The sequence below is a fragment of the Hypanus sabinus genome, chromosome 8 (assembly GCF_030144855.1).
Source record: "Hypanus sabinus isolate sHypSab1 chromosome 8, sHypSab1.hap1, whole genome shotgun sequence".
NCBI classification, from domain to species: Eukaryota; Metazoa; Chordata; class Chondrichthyes; order Myliobatiformes; family Dasyatidae; genus Hypanus; species Hypanus sabinus.
This window is the reverse complement of record NC_082713.1, coordinates 132937474-132955758: the sequence shown is the minus strand read 5'-3', so window position 1 is coordinate 132955758 and position 18285 is coordinate 132937474. Positions and strand designations below refer to the sequence as shown.

General features: G+C 44.9%; 2 protein-coding genes across 4 annotated transcripts in view; one reads left to right on the top strand and one right to left on the bottom strand.

Moving 5' to 3' along the window:
* The window catches only part of znf800a (zinc finger protein 800a), a 137907-nt gene extending 121170 nt beyond the window's left edge, over positions 1-16737 (bottom strand). The window contains exons 1-2 of one of the 3 annotated variants that reach the window (XM_059977889.1): positions 16338-16737; positions 11434-11534 (exon numbers count right to left, since the gene is read on the bottom strand). The gene's annotated coding sequence lies outside the window, so the exon portion shown is untranslated. Of the gene's footprint in view, positions 1-11433; positions 11535-14846; positions 15074-16337 lie in introns of those variants that run through there. The other 2 variants (XM_059977890.1, XM_059977891.1) reach the window with 2 other exon arrangements.
* Positions 1-18030, top strand: part of LOC132397674 (uncharacterized) — a 42914-nt gene extending 24884 nt beyond the window's left edge. Inside the window, exons 2-3 of the mRNA XM_059976442.1 lie at positions 14813-15166; positions 17161-18030. Coding sequence (XP_059832425.1) covers positions 14813-15166; positions 17161-17274 — 468 coding nt within the window. The 3' untranslated portion in view covers positions 17275-18030. The remainder of the gene's footprint in view (positions 1-14812; positions 15167-17160) is intronic.
* Positions 18031-18285: the final 255 nt, after the last annotated feature.

Below are 18285 nucleotides of genomic sequence, written 5' to 3'. Positions count from 1 at the left end.
CTAGTTCCTTATACCATCTGTGATAAAGTAGCCAGTGAGCTAGATTGCATGGAGGCAGAAGGGATTCTTTGCAAGGTTGAGTGGAGCCCATGAGCAATGCAAGTGGTCCCAGAAGCCAAGAAGAATGGGTCTGCTAGGATCCATGGTAATTTTAAGGTCAACATCAGCCCAGTACTGCAAGTAGATCAATACCCTCTGGCCAGGATTGAGGACACCTTTGCAAACCTTTCTGGAAGGAAAAACTTCAGCAAACTGGACTTAGCTGAGGCCAATCTAGAGAGAGAGATAGAAGAGTCCAAAGTGTATCCTTAAAAGTCCACTATAAGGACTCACAAAGGGCTTCATCATTATAATAAGCTTGCTTATGGAGTAGCATCTGCACCAACACTCTGTCAGAAGCCTTGGTCCAGATACTGCAAGGCTGCCCAGGCACAGTGTTACCTGGATGACATCATTGTTACTGGTGAGGATGACAAGGAACATCTCCAAAATCCCAAGAATGTTTCAAAAAGATTGGAAATTATGGGCTCAGCACAATGCCACAAATGTGAATTCTTTAAACCAAGCATCACTTACTGTGGTCACACCATTGACACACAAGCATTTATACAAGTGTGCTGAGAAAATTCAAGCAGTGGTGGATACTCCAAGGTCAAAGTGTTACAGTTGTGGTCCTTTTTAGGATTTGTCATTTACTATAACAACTTGCTGCCAAACCTGACTACTGTGATCCACCCCTTGAACACATTGCTACAGATCGCAAAGGGCTGGCAACAGACAAAGCAGTGCTAGGTTGCTTTCCAAAAAGATAAAGGAAATGATGGCATCAAACACTATACTCACACATTAAGACCCACATTGTCCAGTGAAGCTTGCCCTTGATGCCTCACATAATGGTATACAGCTGGTCACGTCACGTTGTGAGTGATGGATGTAGCCTTTGCATCTTGTTTCCACATCATTGCAGAGAAAAGTTATACACAGATTGACAGAGAAGCCTTGAGTTTGGTTTGGGGTGGAAAATATTTCAACCAGTACTTATGTGGGAGAGTTTAGCCCCATTACTTATAATCAATCACTAGTGTCCATTTTCAATCCACAGAAGGGTATTACACTAACAGCAGCAGCACACATGCAGAGAGGGGCTCTGTTTCATGGAGGACACAGTTACAAGATCAAGTTGAAGAGGACAACTAATCATGGAAATGTGATCCAAGCAAAATGCTGGAGGAACTCAGGCAGCATCTATGGAGAAGAGTACAGTCACATTTCGGATCCTGCTGAAGAGTCTCGGCCCAAAACGTCGACTGTTTACTCTTTCCCATAGGTGCTGCCTGGCCTGCTGAGTTCCTCCAGCATTGTGTGTGCATCGTTTGGACTTCCAGCATCTTCAGATTCTCTCGTTTGTGTTGGAAATGTGATAGATTGTTCTGTTTACACTTGGAAAAATAACTGAAACACTTATGAGAGGTATTCCTCTCGACATATTCGCCCTAATGCAAATCGAATGTCTCCCTATTAGAGGATAACGATCCAAAAGGAAACCAGAAAAGACCCCACACTGTATCAGGACTATACAGCACCAAAAATGGCTGAATCAGATTTATTACCACTGGCATGTGACGTTGAAATTTGTTAACTTAGCAGCAGCAGTTCAATGCAATACATATTATTGAAGAAAATGATAATAAGTAAATCAATTACAGGATATGTATATGGAATAGATTAAAAATCATGCAAAAAATAGAAATAACATACATTAAAAAAGTGAGGTAGTGTTCACAGGTTCAATCTAGGAATCAGATGGCAGAGGGGAAGAAGCTGTCCCTGAATCACTGAGTGTGTGCCTTCAGGCTTCTGTACCTCCTTCCTGATGGCAACAGTGAGAAAAGGGCATCTCTGGGTGCTGGGGGTCCTTAATAAAGGATGCTGCCTTTCTGAGATACCACACCCTAAAGATGTCCTGGGTACTTTGTAGGCTAGTACCAAAGATGGAGCCGACTAAATTTACAATCCTCTGAAGATTCTTCCGGTTCTGTGCTATAGCCCCCACACCCCCCCCCCCATACCAGACAGTGATGCAGCCTGTCAGAATGCTCTCGATGGTACATCTATAGAAGTTTCTGAGTGTTTTTGTTGACATACCAAATCTTTACAAACTCCAAATTAAGTATAGTCGCTGTCTTGCCTTCTATATAGCTGCATCGATATGTTGGGACCAGGTTAGGTCCTCAGAGATCTTGACACCCAGGAACTTGAAACTGCTCACTCTCTCCACTTCTGATCCCTCTATGAGGGTTGGTGTGTGTTCCTTCGTCTTACCCTTCCTGAAGTCCACAATCAGAATATGCAGTAAAAAAATTCCAGCTCCATCATTTTTACCAACACCGGGATGAACTTGTTGGAGGAGCTACATGCCAGTTATCTAGGTCTGGTTAAAATGAAAGCGTTGGCAAGCAGCTTGATTTGTTGATCTATCCAGACAAAGCTTGGAGCCATGTTTGGGATGACGACACATCCAGAAGACACCAAGAGCAGCACCTCTCCATCCCTGGGAATGGTCTGCACTGCCCTGGCAGAGGATTCATGGGGATTTTGCCCAGACTGCTCATGGGTACAAATTTCTTGGTGATAGTGGATACAGCTACAAAGTGACCAGAATTGTTTCCAATAGCCTCCACTACAGTCTCGCACATTGTCAACATATTGAGAAGCCTCTGCAAGGACTGGTGTTCTAGAACACTTAATCAATGACAACCGACCATGGTTTGCAGGGGAGCAGTTTCAGTCATTCCTAAATATGAATAGGATGAGACAATTAGATCTGCACCATACCACCCAGCTAGAAATGCCTTGGTGGAAAGATTTGTCCAAAGTCTACAAAACACACTGCCTGCAACGTCAGTCGAACAGACTACACTGAAAGTGGATCAGAAGCTCACCAATTTCCTCTTGGCATGTCGCAGTGCAGCACACTCCACAACCTACAACTCCCCAGCTGTGCTGTTCCTGGGTTGTCCTTTCCACTCACACTTGGATCTCCTCAAACCCAGTCTCCTGAGGAGTACGCAGGACAAACAGCTGAGACACATTGAGACCTCCTCAAACAAGGAGGTTCGATGTTTCACTCCTGGACAAGCAGTCCTGGTGAGGAACTACAGAGATGATCAAAAGCAGGTACTTGGAAAGATTAAGGACAGAGCTGGACCACTGCCCTGTACAGTTGAGATCGTGTGTCAAGACATCTGGAGTTGACACAGCTTTCAGTTGAGGAGAGCAGAGTCAACTTTTACAGTAGAGAAGGGTGTCCAAAGCAGTCAGAAGCACTTCCTTCAGTCCCAGGTTCAATTCCTACGAGCACCACCGAAGAGATTCCTGAACCTGAGATTGTTTCACAGTCACATCTCACTTGCCAAGCAGAGTGACCCCCGTTAGAAAAGATGTTATCCCACAAGAGAAAGAAACCCTACACAGCAATTAAATCTTTAGGCCTGAACGGGACAATTTAAAATTTGTGTATGCCTACATACTAGTTGTACTATATAACATAATTATACAATATAAAATCTAGAGAGCACTCTGTTATATATCTGAATTGAGATGCATTTTATATTGAGATTTATGGCTAAACAGGGAGGAGTGGAGTGTATTTAATATTTCAGTAATATTGGAGAAATATTGTAAATATATTATTTGATGAAGCATTCTTTGCTTATCTACGTAATCCATTACAGGATGTATGTATAAGGACTCAAACAGCACAAGTTATTACTCCACTTTGTCATAAGTGAGTAACGTAGAACGAAGCTGACATGTTATCCCAGCTCCTGTGTTTTCCTTTCAATTAGTGTTATGTAACAATTGTAACTTGTGTGCCTTTCTATCTGGCCGTTTGCATTGTCATTGTACCACCCATCAACAAGAAACAGGCAAAATAAATAAATGTTTGCCAAACCCTAACTTTTGTAAGACATAAAACATCTCTCTATGCCACCAGCTGAATACCCTCTCATATACAGATCAAAGCAAAAGCTCGTGTTTTAATTGAGGAAGTGTGCAATGTTCCTTCCTCAAGCAAATATATCTACCAACACAATAAGCTCTTTCTATATTGTGCTTCAAACTTGAAACTTATGACTTTACCTTTAACAAGTATTTAATGAAAAAAAAACCACAGGAAAATATTGCTAGAGCAATAAATCAAATATTCCATCAGTACAATTAAAGCAATGATAATGATGTACCTTAGAAAGTCACACACATCACATGTGCACAATCCAGATTTAGCTCACGACTCTCTAGAGGAAAAGGGGGGGCAGAAATATCAGGTTCACGCCTGAGCATTTGGCAAATGTTGAAACCTTCAATTAAAAAACTGTAATGAAGACATTAAAGAACACAAAAAAACAACACTAATTTTAATCATGTAATTATGAAATACATAATTCTTTGATTTTGCAACTCTGATCCATCCTCATTTTTGGGTTTCATCAGTTGGATGAAAACTTCTTACAAACTATTAACTAATATGTGAGAACCCAGTAACCAAATACACAAGTGGAAGACAGACCTCCAATATAAAATCAACTATACGTCACATAGTGTAACAGCCTTAACAATCAAAGACTGTATCATAGCACCATCTATAGGAATAATTTTCTCTAATGTATTTTAATGAAGTAAAAGCACTACAGAATCTTAGAAACCGCAACGTTAATGTCAATTGTGCATGTGTAGATAACATCCCATTCCATAGCATTTATTATTTGTATTCCATAACAAGCCTCACCTCTAAACAAGCTGATCCAGTAGTAAAAAACAGCGGTACCTACCTAACAATGTGGACAATTACCAGTGATTCCATCACACAAAAAGTACAACAAACTAAATCCAGCTAATGAGTGTACTTTCAATTATCAACCATTTGACCCATCAAGTCTGCTCTGCCATTGGACTATGACTGATTTAATTTCCCTCTCAACCCTATTCCCGCAACACCACTTAACTCCAGTACAAAATCCGTCTGAATATGGACCAAAAATCTGGAGGCGAGAATGAAATGGCATCAAGGCAATATTTGGCCAAGTGAAATACAAAGCCAGTGGACGACAATGAGGATATCACCCCAATGGTTGGTATCAGGCTTGAGCGCAGGAAGAAGCTCCTGGTTTTTGGCAGTCAATGACTCCTTAACATTACTGGAATTTCTTCACCGTGCAGCCTCGGCTGCTTCACCAATGGCTTTTCTTAAAACATGTCAGAGGTTCTGTTTGCTGATGACTACAACATCTTCAACATCTCAGTAAATGGACAGTCTCTTTCTGTACACAATGAGACGCTGGTAACATTGAATGACAATTGGAAAGCAACATGTTACCTAAACAAAAGACAGATTAACCACTGACCCATGACATTTGATGGCATTACCATCACTGAGATTGAACGTTAACATCCATGAGTCACCACCGACAAGAAACTAAACTCAACCAGCCACATAAATGCCACTGTCACAACATCACTTGGAAGGATGCAGTGAGCTCCGGCTGAAAGGTGGAGAAAGAGTTGCACTCCAGAGGTGAACGGAAAGCAAGGTCAAGGCAGAATTTGATCGAGTGTGGCCCAAAGGAGCCCTGGCTAAATTGGAGTCAGGGGAAAAGCCGCCAGTGGTTGGAATCATACTGATCGCAAAGGAAGACAATGCAACACTCAAAACGATGTCCTTCTCATTACTGAATATCTCACCGTCAGTATCTGACCAGGAGCTGGACAGCAGTTTATCTACAAGGCTCAAGTCAGGAGTGTGATGGACACTCTACTTGTCTGGATGAAGACTCAAGAGGTTCAACATCATGTAGGACATAGCAGTTAACTTTACTGAGACCCCGTCCACAGACGTTCATTCACTTCAGCACAAGCACATAGTAGCAGCAATCCACAGGGTATACCACAGACCCAACACAAGGCACGCTTGTGGCCATATTGTATTAAGAGTTTGGGGAGATTCAGTACGTCACCAAAGACCCCCGCAATTTTCTCGACGGATGATGGAGAGCATTCCGACTGGCTGCGTCACCTCCTGGTGCGGAGCCTTCAATGCACAGAACCACAAGAGGCTTCAGAGGGCAGAGACTCAGCCCGCTCCATCATGAGCCCAGCCCTCCACACCATCAAGGACATTCTCAAGAGGTGGCGCCGCAAGAAGGCAGCATCGATCATTAAAAGCCTCAACGTCAGACACTCTCTCTTCGTGTTACTACCATCGGAAAGGAGCCCAAAGACCCACCTTCAAGAGCCGCTTTCTCCCCTCCACAATTAGACCTCTGAACCCATGAGTACTGCCTTCTCACCCATCTTTCGCACTGATTTTGTAATTTATTTTTACGTCTTACACTGCCCTGACGCTGCTTCACAGCTTTTGACAGTGATAACAAATCTGATTCAATGGCAGCCTACCATTCGTAGATTTGATTCCCCATTGAGTTGCACACTATCCCCACAAAACACGTCAGCACAGCGTACGTGCAGTGGCCACTTTATTAGGTACAGGAGTGGAAGCTGGTGTGCTCTGCTGCTGCTACTCCAAACACATCCGCATGCTTCCAATGTACCGAGTGGCTGCCATGGTTGGCAGATTAGATATTTGCATTAAGCAGATGTACCTAATAAAGTGACTCCTGAATGTGTATCATCACTAGATCTAAATCCTGAAATTCCCTGTCTAAAGGCATTCCCTATCCAATACCTTCACATGGCAACACCAGTAAGGCAGCAGATCACCGCGCTGATAAGGGAATGGGAAACTAACGCTGGCCTTGCCAGTAATCAGATACAGAGTAGGTACAGAGGAGATTTCAGGGGCATGTTTTTTACCCAGAGAGTGGTGAGTGCGTGGAATGGGCTGCCAGCGGTGGTGGAGGCGGAAACGATAGGGTCTTTTAAGAGACTCCTGGGTGGCTACATGGAGCTTAGAAAAATAGAGGGCTATGGGTAATCCTAGGTAGTTCTAAGGTAAGGACATGTTCGGCTCAGCTTTGTGGGCCGAAGGGCCTGTATTGTGCTGTAGGCTTTCTATGTTTCTAATACCTACCATACTTCCTAAAATTCGAAATATGTTTTCATCTGAATCAGAATACATTAAACCATCTGAGGACCAATTCCATAGCCCTTTCCTGAATGCATGAAACGTGAACAACAAAGCTTTCCTCTAGCCTGAAAAAAAAATCCCTCTCATATCAACCAATCATCAGAACTGCCCTCAGAATTCGAAATGCCATTTGGCAATTTGCTTCCTCCATTGAGTGATGCATCCAAAATGCATTTTCAATGATTCAGAGCACTTTACCCAGCATCTGATGCGCAAAATACATCGTCTGATATCTCTTCACATTTTACAAGTTTTAACTGGGTCTTCCTCTTTACACACCAGCAATTTATTCAATAAAAAAAATTTTCACACTCATCTTTTTTCATTTGGCTTGATGTACCTCAATAAAAATTCTTTGACTTTCAAGAAAGATTTTTATTGCCTTTAATATATGTCCATAACCTTGGATCCTCTCTGCAAAAAAAAAACCATATTCAATCAAGTCAAACCATGTAATCCAGATCCTGTGTGTCTTTAGGTGCGAGAGGATTTTGGACAGCCAAAACATGACACACTAGGACCAACACTAGCCTTTGGAGCGACCATTAACTGCAATATTTAGTCAAGTGAACCAATCAGCTTCCAGTGAACGACAAACTCCGCGCATTTGAGATTATGTAACACAAAGCCAACAAGAGTGGGTTGGACCCTTGCTGGAGATCATCACTGTCTGCCACAAGAGTGGTGCATGTGACTCTTGATACTTAGCAGTCCAGGCCTGAATGTTGGCAAGTGTGGGGAATGAAACACAGAAAATTTCAGGAGGCATCACCAACTAGGGTTTAGTTGGATCTCTTTCTTAAATACTATGACACAAGAATAGTCCAAAAAGCAGGCAGCATGCAAACTTGTATCTAAACTCCCAAAAGTCTTTTCTATTTTTCTAAAGGTTCATCCTTTTCCTGAGCGTTTACATTGGGAAATGAACAGGGTGCATTCATCTGTGGACAATCTCATCTGATCTTAAAAGGGAAGGTAGCTGATGAATCAATGATGGGTGCTAAAGATTTTGTCTTGCGAGACTATTGCAGCCAAGTCATGAAAGTGCGGGGGAGGGAGAAGATGTCATGACAGACCTCAAATGACCAGAATCCATCATCTTTTGGCCAGACAATATACCAGAGATTTTTGATGCAACTTTAATGTCAAAAGTTACAGCGTTCATTGAATTCGTCTTACTAGTCTTTATTTGGGCCAAATCTGTATCCAAGTGGACCTGGTAAAACCCATGAAAAGCATTTAGATACCAACTGAGAGAAGTGTCAATGACGTCTTTCTACACTCTACAAAAGGGAACAGAAAGATTGAATATGTAATAAAATATTGAAGATACTGAAAACATTCCGTTCAGGCAACATCTGTGATAAGAGAAACAAGGTTCAAGTTTCAGATCAACAGCTCAAAAGAAATGTTCCTACTGCCACAGAAACTGCCTAATCTCCTGAATATTCCCTGCCTTTTACTTCAGGTTTCTTGCAGCAGTCCTGTTTTTTTTTGTATGGTTAGGGAGAACTATGAAGATTGCTGGGCTGATGCCATGATTGCAACTATCCGAAAACAGCTCAGCTCGATGCAGACAGTTGTGGGCTACAAAAAGGACACTGTGTACCTGGGTGGCCAGTTGTGTAGCCAGTAATATTGAGATCACAAAAGGTAAGTCGAATTCATTCATGGCAGGTGGTTTCTGTCAAGCCTTGGGGAGCAGCCAAGAAGGTATTAACCGCTGAACTTATGGTTGAAATTGTCACCAATGTTTCCTCCCTTTCACGGCTGTCATTTGCCAGGACACGCTGCCATTGAGGTTTGCCATTTTCCTACAGCGCCTCCTCCTGGCAGCCATGTGATCAGCCATCATATTCCAGGCTGTCCCAGGTTCTAAATGTCCAATTTATGGACACTCCCTTAGAAGGCCAAAGTAAGTAAAGGTGTTTGTTCCTGCAAACAAGGCAGGAACCAAGTGGACAGAGCCAGAAGAGGGTGGGCGTGGTTAGGAGGGAGAAATCGAGGGAGGGGGAGGAGGGGCGATGGAGGGGAAAGTAGAACAGAGGAGTGGAATGGGAGGAAGGAAGGGGGTAGGTGCAGGTGAGGAAGGAAAGGGCGGAGTTCAGGGGATTAAAGGGTACAAAAGGAAGGAGGGAAAGAGTGCAAAGGATTGGGGATCTGGGAGTGGCTTGGAGCGTGGGAGGGTGGCTTGAGAAGGATGCGTGGGTGGGGGGAGCATAGGAAAGGAGTATGGGTAAGAAGCAATGAAGGTAACAGAGTGCTAGTAGGGGATGGAGATGCAAAAGGAGTGAAGAAAATGTTGGGAAGGAGGAGTAGAAGTAATGGATAGAGAGAGTGAGTTGTCAAAGGAATGAGTGGAATGAGGGAGAGAAGGATTGAGGGTATTGGAAGAGATTGTGCAATTTTTGCAGAAGGATGGGAAGAATGAAGGGATGGAGGGAATGGATGGAACATCAGATTGAAAGGGTGCAGGGTCAGGAAAAAATACGGAGAATAAATGTTTTGGAGGGAGGGAAGGAGTGTCTGGGTTGGGAGGGTAGCAGAGGATTAGGAGGGGAAGAAAGAGTTGGAAGGCATGTGCTAAATGATGATCAGGACAGAGGGAGGATTGGGAGGGAGCATTAGAGGACTGGAAAGTGAGAAAAGGGCTGAGGGGAGATTGTGAGGGAAGGGGTAAGAGAGAAAGGGAAAAATCAAGGGAAATGGAGCAGTTGGGAGGGTGGGATGGCTGGGAAATGCCATGAGAGGAAGATTAACGTACACACAAGGACTTGAAAGGAGGAATGAACGATCAGACTAGGGCACGACGGGAGCTAACTGGACAGGGCAGAGAGAGTGATCCAAGAAGAAAGAAAGGAGGGAATAGCTGGGAGGGGGTTTGCAGGGAAGGAGTGGCTCAGAGAACAGTAGGCAAGAAGATGGTACACAGCCAATGGAACACTGCACAAGGAGCAAGAACTATGTAGAATTTATGAGGCAAAGCTTGTCATTCAATCCATTATATTTCCACAGTAAAGAAAGCTAGCCAGCCTGGTCACACCTTTCAGCTTATCTGTATGTTACCCAACAGGTCACGTCCAACACTCAAGCAATGAGGTGCCCTTCCTTCACCTTTTCAGGCACTCTTCGATCTTCGGAGTTCTCTAGGTGGTTAAACATTTCCCTATCTGCCTTCCCTCAACCCCTCATCTAAAGAAAGTAAAATCCCTCAATTTATTCTACATAGGTTTCTTAATTTTAAAACACCCATGTTAAGTCTTCCACCAGCTTCCTACATTCCACAGAAAAACAAGCCAATCTTAACAGATCTTTCCACATGTCCAGCACAAACCAGTCCTAGCAACATATTTGTAAATGTCCTTTCTAGCACAACCCTATTTTGTAAGATCAGGGTCAGAACTGTCCACATATTTAAGCTGTGGCCTAACAGGTGTTGTACGAAGTTCCAGCATAACCTCACTGTTCTGACCTTCATTAATGGAAAACATTACACATCATTTTAACCAATTCTTAACTGAATCTGAAGACAAAGCTGCAGGGTCATCCTGCTTCGTTGCACCACCCAGTATCCTGCCATTCACTCAGGGGTGCAAATCACCAACATCTCTTACCACTTTGTGTTCTAATGTAGGTGGGAGAGATTAGTGTTTGGCTGCTTTTGATTTGCTTTTTAGCTGTTCCATCACAACACTGTGGGCCAATTGGCCTGTTTCTGAGCTGTACTCTTCAAGTCATTTTCCAACTACAGCACTAGCCACCCTTTAATGACAAGCCACGCCAGTCTGTAATGCTTGGTTTCGGCTTGCATAGTCCCTTCCTGTTGCACCATCCAAAAGTATGACTTCACTTCCTTGGATTAAATTCTACTTAACATTTTTCTGCCCATCTGACGCAAACATGTGTACCTTACTGCGGTATGAACACCTGCTCTGTGCTAACAATCACATCAAGTATTTCTACTGCCTGCAAATTTCTGTTATCACGTCCACTACATTTAAGTCCAAATCTGAAAACTACATCATTAAGAGCAACGGGCTTGTGTGAGCCCTGTGGTAGCACACTGGTAACAGCCTTAGTCAGTAAAATATCCATCAACCATAACCCTGCTTTCCTGGTTTAGGCCACTTCAGGATAAAAATCTACAGCTGTCCCTTGGTCTGTTTGACCAGATTGTCACATGGAGCACTTCTCAAAAGCCTTGCTAAAATCTACGTGGATTATGTCAAATATACCACCCTTATCAATCCACGTTTTAACCCCCACAAAAAAAGGTAAGTCTCACTCACCATAGGAAAACCATGCTAGTCCTGGAGAGGGTGCAGAGGAGATTCACCTGGGATGGAGCGTTTTAGTCAGGAGGAGAGACTGGAGAGGTTGCTCTGTTTTCCTGCAGCAGAGGAGGTTAAGAAAGGACGCGATTTAGGTATATATGAAAATAGGTAGCATAGACTGCAAGAAACTATTCCCCGCAAGACAGGCAGATAAGACTTGGATTTAGGGAATGGGATAAGAGATTTAGAGGGGATCTGAGGAGGGCCTTTTTTCATCTGGAGAGGGGTAACTCCTTGGAACACACTACCTTAGAAGGAGTAGAAGTGAAGTCACTGACTACATTTAAGAAATTACTAGGTGATTTCTTGAGCTACTGAGGTAAAAAAGGCAATATGTCAAGTACTGGAAGCTGAGATTAAATACAGACTGGCCCATCATGACTTAAGAGGACCAAATGGCCTATATCCCTGCCATACAATTCTGTGACTAGGTTAGTCAGACCAAAAAAACTTTCCTTGACAAAGGGACAGCCACGTTGTTTCTCCTTAATTCATCTGGGCCTTTCTAACTGAAGGTTTCAATAATTTCCCCACTACCAGAGGTAAACTGAATAGCTTGCCCTTGCTTGATTTATCTTGCTCCTCCCTGTTTAAACAGTGGTGTAACATTTGCGATCCTCTAACCCACTGGCACTGCTTCTGAGAATGAAATGTTTCTGGGAGAACCTCCATAATTTCCTCCGAATCTTACAAAAAGACCGAAGATATATTTCTTCCAGCCCAGTGATTTATCCATCTTCAAAGATGGTAAACCCATTCATACTTTGACTACGGTTATCTGAACTAACACTTCCCACTGTTTGCTTGGTTATGACATCAGTATTACCCACTTCTCCTGCAGAGTATGCGTTAACTACAACTGTGATCTGTCCACCCACACTGGTTACCGCAGTAATTCCTGGCAGGTTTTATTCTTTCCTTTGCTATCGTCCACTTCTATGCTTGTAAGGTCTTTATGAATTTTCTTTAATATTACATGCCAACACATTCCATACCTTCTTTCATTCTCCTACAATTGCCTTTCAGTCTTTCATGGTGTATATGGACAGTATCTGATACAAACTTCCCTCCGGATAATGAGTCCGACCCTTTCTCCGTGACAATATGTATACCCTGAACCCTCAAACACACACCATTGCTTCAAGAATGACTTTCAGGCCGCTGTTCCCAATACACTTTTGTTAAAATTACAAAAAATTATTAAGAAAAACTTGACCTTATCCTAATATCGAATCTTTACCCTCTTCTTAAATTGATCTTTACCCACAAGCATGCTGTAACTCACTAAATTATGATGACAACCACAAGAACGTTTTTGGAACACCCAGTTTAATTCCTGAAAACTACACACACATATTGCTTCCTGAATTAAATGGATTATAATGCATTGCTTATTAAAATATTCCAGAGTGCAATTTAGGAATTCAGTGTCCACACCTATCATATGACAGCGAGCCAATCAAAATTTGGTTATCAGAAAGCAAGCACTCAAGAGTGAGCATCAAGAACCTGTCCTGGTCCAACAACCTCGACGCCACAGCCAACGCTGTACAACAGCACCCATATTTCCTCTAGAAAATTACCTCACCCATTTATATAGGCACCACAACATTTGGATGCAACACAGGTTATGGTGGGACTGGAGCTGACATGAATGAGGAGGAGGGAGTGTAGGTAGGAAGCAACTGGGGGGGAATGGAAGGAGAAATATGGGCACAAAGGGGACAGGAGGGGGCCACAGCAGGGGGAATAGATGGGGGGGGTCTCTGCAGTGCTGCTGCAAAAAGGGCTTTAGGGGTGATGGCGAGGCAGAGCAGCAGGGATCAGGAGATCAGTTTTGGAGCAACGACAGCATGAAAGAAAATCAGTGTGAAAGGGGAGGGCAAATGCAGTTCATGGAGAAGAGGAACTGAGTGATGTTGGAATGACGAGAGTTGGGATTGAATGGAGTTTATGGATTGAAGGTCAGGGAAAATAGGAGATGAAAGTAGGTAGCTGATGCAGAAATGGAGAAATTTTGTGCACAGAACCGGCTAGATACTGATCCAGGTTGGGGAGACAGGAAAGATGTGGACATTTTTTGGAAGGGTTTTGGAAAGAGGCATTGGAGAGAGAAGGTCACTGATTGTGGGCTGGAGGAAAGGCATGGATAGGGAAGGTGAAAGCTGAAGAGACGGGAAGTAAGTGCTACAATGGTGTGTTCAGGGGAGAAGAGAGGCCTGCCAACATCCTGGGTATGAGACTGGAGATTGGAGGAAGGAGCAGTGAATGAGTGGGGGCGAGAGGGGGTAGAAAGCAGAGTTGGAAGAGTTTTGAGGACACCGGAGATCAAAGAGGGTGCCAAGGATCGGGAGGAGCTGGAGGAATGGGTCATGGCCAAGGATGGTGCAGGTTGAAAGCAGAGTGATTCCAATCCAGAGGTGTCAAGGCCAGGAGAGAAGGAAATGTGGGGTGCAGGGGAAGTGGAAAGGGAGTTGGACACAGTTGTGGCAGGAGATAAGGGTTCAAGGACAGGGAGGCAGATGAGAAAATGGGGGTAAGACCTGGAGTGTTACAGACCATGACAGCTGAGGTGGTTCAACAGCGAAATGGCAGAATGTTCGACACTAGGTGTGGGGAGACAAAATTGATGAAAAAAGCATCAGGTAGTGTTAGGACAAGGTCAGGTGTAAAGCATTGAGGTGAACAGAAGGATAGAGTAGGATAGCGAAGGTGGAGAAATGGGGTGTAAATATGTAGAATTAGGTGTATGTGGAGATTGTTTTGGATGGGAAAGGTTTCAGGGGAACGGGACAAATGGGATTCTCTTAGATGGGCATCTAAGTGGCCTTTCAACCAGAGGCACGTTTAATGCTGTGTCACGGAAACGGTGGGGTTAGAGGTGTTTGTGAGAGAATGAAAAGGTCCGAGGGGTGACGTATTGGGCGGGGAGAGGTGAAGGGTGAGGGTTTAAGGGGAGGGAATGGAAAACTGAAAGATGTTGGAGAGATGAACTGTGCTGGAGATGCCTGGGGAAAGGGGAGAGAGGCGCGGGATGGGGTCGTCCTGGGGAGAGAGGTGGCGTCAATCGCGTTCGGCAGGGAGGAGAGGTGTCAGATCGTGCTGGGAAGGGAGGTGGGATTTGGGTAGGGTTGACAAGGGAGACGGGGTGTGGGGTCGTGTTGAGGGGGTGCTGACTCAGGGTGGGGGACAACAGGCAAAAGTCGGCTGATGCCCGTGCTCCACACAGACGGGCCGGGCCGTGTGGCGCAACCGTAAACCGGCGGGTTGTGAGAAGGGAACACGGGTCCGGGCGCTCCTCCGCCGCTACGGGAGTGTTTCGCTTTCTTAAAAGAGAAAACCCAGCGCCGCCCCACCGGAAACTTTACCAGCACTGTCCCCGGCCCTCGGTGCGCGTCCTCGCCGATGCCAGTGCTATCGCGGCCGGCTAAAGTTTGGAAAAGGCCGCCCGTGCGGCCACCCCCTTTTCCTGGCCGGCTCCGGGAGCGCAGGGAGCCGGCGGTGGGATCCCAAGCCCAACAGCAGCCGGCCGGAGATGGGACGGAGGACCAGGTGTCTGCGGGAGGGTAGGGCGCCGCCAAGGTGCAGGGCAAACAGCGGCCGTGCCGTCACTTTCCAGCCGGCCACGGCTTCTCTCCGCCAGCCGCTGTACAGGACAGCTCCGAGGGTGCGCAAGGCCACGGCCCGGGTGCGCAGCTTCGACACGCAAACATTTCCGTGCCTTATCCGAAGCTCCGTCTCTTCGCCACCACCCGGACGCGTACAACAGCCTCCCTTCTCTTTTTTCTTGCCTGTGGCACGATTTGCATCGCCCTATTATCCAAAGGGACACAGAGGCAGGAAGGAGGAGAAGGGGGGAGAAACGGTCTTTCAGAGCTACTTTGGCAACAAAAAGAGAGAGGGTAGGACTTGAATTTGGACCATTAAAAAGAGCAGATTAACTTGATCAAAGGCACAATTGAAGGCGACAAAAACGTAAAGGTTTTGAGTGTGCGCCTAATGGTGCTCTCCGCCTGTAGCCCCTTCGCCAGTGTGTCTGTGGCGCAAAGGCAGTAAGCTGGGGACACAAGACACGATGCACACAGCAGGCAGAAAAAAATACTGATGCAAGGAAAAATAAACAGCCCGACATCCAAAGAGGGCCAGGGGAAATCCAACTGACTTTCTTCTATTTTTTTTTACATTTGTCACAACATTTAATTGTTACCTTTCCCCCTTAAAAGAAAGGCGTTTACTAGCACGGTCGCCAGGCTGCCGTTACTGGGCTGATTGCCCGTGCCAAAGCGCTGTCCACAGCCCTCCAGAACGGCTCCAAAAGCAGCAGCCTGGCGCACAGAACTGGGGTCACCCCTTCCGCCTTTACGCGCCTATCAAAGCCCCAGGGCTTGGGAAGCTAACTCGGAGACAAGGTTGCGTGCGCCGTGCTCTTTGTGTTTAAATATAAATTCAAGTCCGGCATTATTTTCCATTTTTTTTCCAATACTGCACAAAAAGGCCAGAATGTTTTTTTTCTTCCTTTCTATAAACAGTGAGCTTTCCTGCTCGCCTCTCCGAAGCAAATCCACTTTTTACAGCAACGCGTAAATATACATTGCAAACACGGTCTCGCGTAGATGCCTTTAGATTTTAATTCGTAAAGCAGCCCGGCGGCCGCGCACCGGGATAGCGGGTGCCGGCCGGGCTCGCCTCCTCTTCCCATTGCCCCTGCCCCACTGCCCTGGGCAGGAGACCAGCCCGGGGGGCGCCATTTTCTGCCAGCACGGAAATGCACAGCTCCAACAACTTCAAGCGATTCGCGGCGCGCAAACGAGAAAGAGCCCCCTCCGGCCCCCGCAGCCCAGCTTTCGCTGAGCCCTCACCTGGCAGACGGCGGCGGCGGCCCGGCTCCGTGTGGCTCGGCTCACTCCCGGGCCCCACTGCCCCGAGGAGACGCTGTCTGTCGGCGCACTGCTTGGGCGGGGTGCTGCTGGACCGACCACCGGTGCTTTTGTCCCCTCTCCTTTCTCCGTACGATGTCCGTAGCGAACGATGAAGACAGGGAGAGAGAGAGATACCCCTCCACTGGCACACACGCTTGACTCTAAAGTGTGCTGCGCTCCTCTGGAGGGATGAGGGTAACACACTACTGAGTACGCGCGTGTGTATTTGGAGCTGAGAGTCCCGTCTGTCAGCGGATTCGGAGTGTAGGCGACTGGCTGGAGACTGAGGGACTGCTACCGGGAGCTGTTCTAACCTTTTGTCCCGCACATACAATCACCACTGCTCTGTAACCTTGCCTTGCGTAAAAAAAAATAGGGATGTGAGATCAGAAATCTGCAACAGTGGGGCAGACGAGCGGGCAGATGTAGTGCATAGAATGGTTCATTTTTATAAATGACCCCAGGTCGAGAATCCTGTTTCATTTCCCTATTTTAACAGCGATCTCTTGAATCCTTTACTGTCAACATTCGTTTCATTCTTTTTTTAAATGTCCATCGGATCCCAAAGATGTGGCTTAAGTTTTATTTTGTTTTTTTTAAACTTTTTTTAAAAAACAAACACAATTAGGAATATCCTCTTGTATCATCTTGGGGCTATTCTGTTCTGTTTTCATTTCGAGGGAACATTTGGAGATTTTTCAAAAGAGTTGATGTCTGAGCCTTTGGAATTGAATGTGCTTACAGTCTGGTCCGTTTATTTCAGAATTGGAACCCGCTCGTCTTTGCGGTTCTCGCCAAAAAGTCACTCACTTCAAAACTGATGGCTTTGACGTTTTTCTCAAAATCATGGACTGCTGTTAAATTGGATACTGTTTAGATCTGAAACTGACGAAGCTCTCCCCAACATCGTAATGTTCTTGTTGCCATTTTGGCCGTCTCGCTGTTCCGAATGAGATAAAAGCAGGTGGAAGAGGGTTGACTTAAATCAAGATATAGAATTTCACCGTTACATTGAAATGGTGCATAACCGGTAAATGCTGCGAGATTGTCCTGAAGAATTCTGCCAATGCCACGCTGTCATTGATTGCTCTGTATTTTATACTAACAAGGACTTTGCTTGAAAAAATGAGTTGAAATACCCACTGACCTGTAGGGCCAGAGATAATCCTGCAACAATGGTTAGTTTCAGGATAAAGTGATAAAGAAAGGTATGTCATTATGCCAAGGTTCATAAGTGCTAAAGATTTTTATAACCAGGCGGCAGAATAGATAGTCCTGCAAAAGAAAATACTGGCTTTAAATACTGATCTTATATTGTCACATGTGATATAGAAGTGGAGGAACAGAATTGAAATTTTCACCTGATCAAGATGTGAAACTATCATTAAGGTGATGTACTGATTAGGCCTATGAAAAATGAGCTTCATCCAAGCTAATGTTAATGATAAGCTAATTCTCCCTTTAAGGAGTTTTATTTATATTTGTATATAATTACATGGTGCGAAGAGAGTGGAACTGAGAGGGAGAGATGTGTTGGCAAGTAGTTAGGATTTGGATGTGTAAAGACTTAAGGTGATCTCAGAACTACTCGTCTTCCCATTTCAGGTGTGATTATAACCATTTGTTCTGTGCGTGAGCACTACTGCATGGATTATCAATAAAATTTGTGCACTGAAACTTTTGATTTCGTTCTTGAAACCCATCTGCTAATAACAGGATAAGTTATGTAATGTTAAACAGCCCTGGGAAAATGTCTAAGGCTTTAAAAGCAGTATTGCAATGCAAGTTGGTATGAACAGCAAATGACTAGTATCAACCATGTGAATATATATAGCCATGTACCTTTCATGCTGCACCCAAAGGAGCAAGACATCAGTGAGTGGTGGGC